The 4,967-nt window shown below is 37.1% G+C and overlaps 1 protein-coding gene across 1 annotated transcript; it reads right to left on the reverse strand.

Annotated features, from left to right (window-relative positions):
* Positions 1–1,559: 1,559 nt before the first annotated feature.
* Positions 1,560–4,603, reverse strand: LOC107806273 (uncharacterized protein C24B11.05). The gene is made up of 10 exons (XM_016630398.2): positions 4,463–4,603; positions 3,210–3,284; positions 3,056–3,121; positions 2,854–2,951; positions 2,737–2,774; positions 2,565–2,652; positions 2,323–2,464; positions 2,141–2,229; positions 1,956–2,021; positions 1,560–1,850 (listed from the first exon to the last, which is right to left on the reverse strand). The coding sequence occupies exons 2-10, from the start codon at positions 3,268–3,270 to the stop codon at positions 1,707–1,709; spliced, it is 792 nt and encodes a 263-aa protein (XP_016485884.2). The 5' UTR covers positions 3,271–3,284; positions 4,463–4,603; the 3' UTR covers positions 1,560–1,706.
* Positions 4,604–4,967: the final 364 nt, after the last annotated feature.

Raw genomic sequence — 4,967 nt, forward strand, 5'->3', positions numbered from 1 at the left:
CATCTCGTTTCTCCATAAAAAGTTTATCAAGATATAAATTCACATAGTTTCTGGTCCCATGAAAAAGTCAGCAAGATACATGTCTTCCAAGACCTCAAATTCAATTTGCTGTTCACTAGAGCCACGATCAAGAGAAGTCGTATGAGCATACCTCTCTCGCATATCTCTATGGGAACTGTCATCGAACAGTTGGACTTTGCTGCTTTCAGGAATTGTAGCTTCGGCATCAGGCAGTTCGATTGGAGCATCTGATTGCACCTCTTCGAATACCTTAGAACAACCACTATGTAACATGTCGTCGAACACCTTAGGTGATTGATTATCGTTCAAATCAGCTACAAAGTGAGAGATAGAGACGTGTGCATCTGTGCTTTGCCACGCTGCTTTAATAGCAGAAGTTTCATCCACTGCTTTGGTGAAAACTCCAGTAGACATTTCATCGAACACATGCTTCGCTTCTGAGTTTCCAACTTTGAGTGCAGATTCTAACCCATAAAAGTTGGAATTATGACTCAACTCAAGTAAGGGAGATACCTGGGCTTCAGACGGACACAAAGTAGCATAACTAACGTAGCTATGATAAGCCAGGGACGGATCAGCCACACTCCTATTGGAATCTGCGAAAGTCCATTTTCGATATCGCAAAAACAATTTCTCCTTGAAGTGGTTCCAATCGTAGAACTGTTTGTTATGATGTAGCCAATCAAACCAAGCGAGGGCCTCACCTTCAGGGTAGAAGTAAGGAAGAGGTAACCAGTCTTCCTCGGAGAAGCCAAGGAATTTGAAGTAACGCTCTGCCCGATAAACCCAACTCTCTAGGTTGCCATTGCTGGATTTATCTAGTATCACCGCTTCCATTGGAGTCCGAATCGATGAAAGCACCAGTGTTATGAAACCGAATCCACAACACAAAGTAAACGAGGAAAATGATAGGTTTAATTCATAAACTCAAAAAGTCAATCATTATAATAATAGAAACTAGAACTAAGAAGGAGATTAAGAGAAGAAGGATAGAGAGAGCCGGGGGAGAACATAAAGAGATAGTCCAGAGGAAGAAGCCAGAATAACGGAGACGGGAGGGGAACAGAGTTCTCAACAATGCGTATAATCTCAAAATCACCGACCACTACTCTTTTAATAGAAAAGTTTCTTCGGCTCACTACTCAACCCGGATCCCAAATTAGCCTGACCTTATTGCTTGTTCTCGACCTAATAACTCTTCTCAGCCCAATAGCTATTTGTGTGTTGATATCCTTATTGGGCTGAATTCATAAGAGTCTCATGGATTTATAGTTGTGGAACGCTCTGTTGTTCAACCATATAAGTGGAATTTCCATTTATTGTGTTCTTTAACTGCTTCTATCACATATCTATTCTTTGTGCGAATTGAAACCAAAATTAGAGGGGGAAAAACAAAGGAAAGGAAAAGGTTCACTAAGAATTCTTAAACAAAATGATACTCATCCCATATCTGGGTAAGGGTTGGAGGTGCCTATTTTTTTAAGGCATTTTATGGAATGGCAATTAATGTGACACTAGCGACTGTTTACAGTGAATAATAGTCGAAATCAAAAAAAGTCTTTCACATCCACTAAGCAATAATAATACAGTTAGGGAATGAAATCAATGAAACTACTGTTATTCATGTTAACAGGCAAATGAGGAAACTAGAGAAGGAAAAGTCTTTATTGTGAGATTACACACAGCTAAACTCTCACTTCAATTGCAGTCTTTTCTGAGATGCGAGCGTCTGGTTTAATATCTTCCCATAACTCTGGTAATGCTTCCTTCATGTTGTGAATGCTCTCTAGTGCATAATCTATACCTTTTGTTCTATGTGAGGCTCCCACCTATACCAAATAAGTGAAATTCATAAGCATAAAGTAACAACTAACAAGGAAGAAGCACAAGATTTTTTTCTTTTTGTTGCTCCGAAAATTAGTAATTTTACTTACCCAAACTGTATGAAGGCCCATGATCTTAGCAGTCTCAAGGTTACGGACCGAGTCATCAAAGAACAGCTGAGGAAAGCAGAAAGATAAAAAAGTATTAGGTTAGAATTCATGTAAACCAGTAAAAGATTGAAATTCAGAATTCATTCTATTCAACCACCAGAGTGAAAGAGAGGCTAATAACATACCGTCTTCTGAGGGTTAATATTGGCTATTTTAAAGGCTTGCTCATAGGCTTCTTCGAAGGGTTTGCAAACAACCAGAGTCCTAGGGGATTCTGGAAGGAGAGACAGTATCTATACTAGTCAATATATTACAAGTTTACAACCGTTTCAAGAGGAATGGCATTAGATTTTGGCTAACAACTCACCGCCATTAACATTGTCTTGTGCAACACTGCTGTTGCGAGTAGGATTCAGAGTCTCAAAGCATATGATATCATCAAAGCAATCCTCTAATCCCAGCCTGCTTAGAACTTTTGCCACATGGGCTTCATTCGCATTTGAAAATATCTGTTTCAATCACAACACATATGAACATTACATCAACATCGTCAACAGTCAGTAAGGTATTTGTTTGTAGCGCTATGTAATGTAAGAATGTGTAACTTACAACTTTCCGAACAGGCAAGCTACGCAGAAGATTCCTCAAAACGTGGTCGGTCTTCAAAAGTTCATAAGGTAATCTCCCGTGTACAAAACTGTCAAGGAAGACCGGATTAGGTAATTGTCATTTGAAAATAATATATGGAGATGTGCAAGGAAACGTAGAGAAGAAGTGGTACCTATGGTAGTCATCGTAGTTAAAGTCATAACCAATGGCCTGCAAAGTTTAGAATATGGTCAGCCAAAACTAACTGTGAGAACACAGACTAGCTAATTCAAACAAGTGATAATCTTACCCTGAGACCAGCCATCGTTGTTCCATATTCCTTATATAAGCTTACACACATTTCTGGAACTTTAGCTTCATCTATCCCAAGCTTTTCAACCATATAATCTAAAAGATGCAACCATGGGAAATTATTGATTATTTACTCCAACAAACAATTATCTAAGAAGCAATTATGCAGGGAAATATCAAACAAGAAAACTGCTAATTACCAATGATATTCTTTGTGCATTGTGCTGAAAGACCGGAGCTCAGTGGATAAAGTGTATCATCAACATCTGCACATTGAGGTAGAAGCAACTTTAGGAATGACTACACAAAGCAATCTTCTTTTGTAAAGAGAACAGGTTACAAATAAAGCCTTACCAAAGAGAAGGCATTCATATTTTGGCTCTGAAACTAGCTGGTAGCTGTCTTCATGCTCCATTTTGTTCTACGGATCTTAAACAATATAAACATCAAAATTAGTATTTCGCTCAGAAATTAAATATATAATGGTCAAGTGTGATAGAGATTCTCTTAAAACACAGATAATAAGGCTATTAAGAGAGCGGATAAAGCTTAATTAAAATTTGAAACTCGTGGCATATAATACTGATAATCAGTGTTCTGTCCCCAACAATTGAAAGAAGGAAATAGAGATACATGTTCTAGTGCTTCTACAATAGGAATCCTCTTCCAAAGAATGAAGGGGAGGAATATAGCAGAAAACATCTTTGGAAATGGTTCTAATGTATTTGACCCACTATTATCATATGCAGATCAACACAAGGGAGACCAAAATGTCCAGATAATACCTATGTTACGCAGACTCTCCAAAATGCTGCGCACCATGCCAGATCCTTAAAAATGTACTACTTTTGGAGGATCCGACACACCCACCGGGGCAGAGCTAGTGTACTCTTATAGGTTCGGACGAACTCATTACTTTGCTTAGATCATGTATTGTATTAGAAAATTCATTAAATATTTCAATGCGAACCCTGGCTCCGCCTCTGCACACCCACCATCATTTTCGGAGTATCCTAGCAATATAGGATAATACAGGGGGAGAAGACCTAAAATATGTAAACAGGGCTTTTCGCGTTTCGAAGCAAATTACTAATAGAAAAACATAAAACTGATTAGCTATCAATGTCCCTTCCAATAAACTTGGAAAGATACAGAGATTAGCAGGAAAAAAAATTGAAAAGTAAAACAAGAATGTATTCTCTGAGTAGTTCACCAGAAACCTGAATGAACTTGGATTTCAATCTGTTGATAAAAATTCATTCTTGATCTTTGAGAAATAAGAGAAAGCCATATAAGACGAAACAAAGCACCATGATTGTAAATAGTATACAACACTTTAACCGACTATGTCCACAAACACACAGACACACACACACAAAAAAAAAGAAAAAAGAAATTGCAGTACAAAAAAGAGAACACCTAAAACTGCAACAAAATCTGAAAAAGGAAAAACTCATTAGGAGAAACTTGAAAGAGAACAAAGAGCATTACTACATCGTTAACGATACTTGCAAGTACAAACAAGAGAAAAGACATAATCTGGAAAGTACAAACAAGAATACATTTAAAACTGCAACAAATTCTGAAAACTGAGAGAAGAGAATTACCAGATCTCTACGAGAATGTGGAAATTGGAAACTACTTGGAGCAGTTTTTTTATATATATATGAAAAGAAAGAAGGGAAATAAACGCGGACAACGAAAAAGTGCAACTATAGGAGGCTATTTATTTATAGTAGAAACTTGAAATGTAGGGAACAGCGAATTGTTAAGACATTGAGCGGTTCTTTTACTTCTTCATAAATAAAGTAGGAAGATGGACCGAAAGGGATGTAACAAGTCTTGGGTCCTACGTCTCCAATTCTGACCAATTGTTTTCCAAATGGATCTTTTTCTCGAACCACATGCCCCAAATTGACAGGAATTGCACTATACTTTAGTATGTACACTAACGTATTACTCCCTTGGTTTCGTTTTATGTGCATTTAATTATAAAAATGTGGATCTTGCCATCTAAAATGAAGTTGTATATAGCAATATCAAAGATAATCTTTCAACTACTATATATATCATTTCTATAAGCAAGTTTCATAAAAAATGAGAATATTATAA

Source organism: Nicotiana tabacum, chromosome 22 (assembly GCF_000715075.1).
Source record: "Nicotiana tabacum cultivar K326 chromosome 22, ASM71507v2, whole genome shotgun sequence".
NCBI lineage: Eukaryota > Viridiplantae > Streptophyta > Magnoliopsida > Solanales > Solanaceae > Nicotiana > Nicotiana tabacum.

What these genes read in the sequence shown, in the direction of transcription:
- LOC107806273 (XM_016630398.2), bottom strand. Translation starts at nt 3,270, where the DNA reads ATGGAGCATGAAGACAGCTACCAGCTAGTTTCAGAGCCAAAATATGAA. An exon ending in ATATGAATGCCTTCTCTTTG is followed by an intron (nt 3,122 to 3,209) that starts GTAAGGCTTTAT and finishes CTCAATGTGCAG; the next exon opens with ATGTTGATGATACACTTTAT. An exon ending in CAACGATGGCTGGTCTCAGG is followed by an intron (nt 2,775 to 2,853) that starts GTAAGATTATCA and finishes TAAACTTTGCAG; the next exon opens with GCCATTGGTTATGACTTTAA.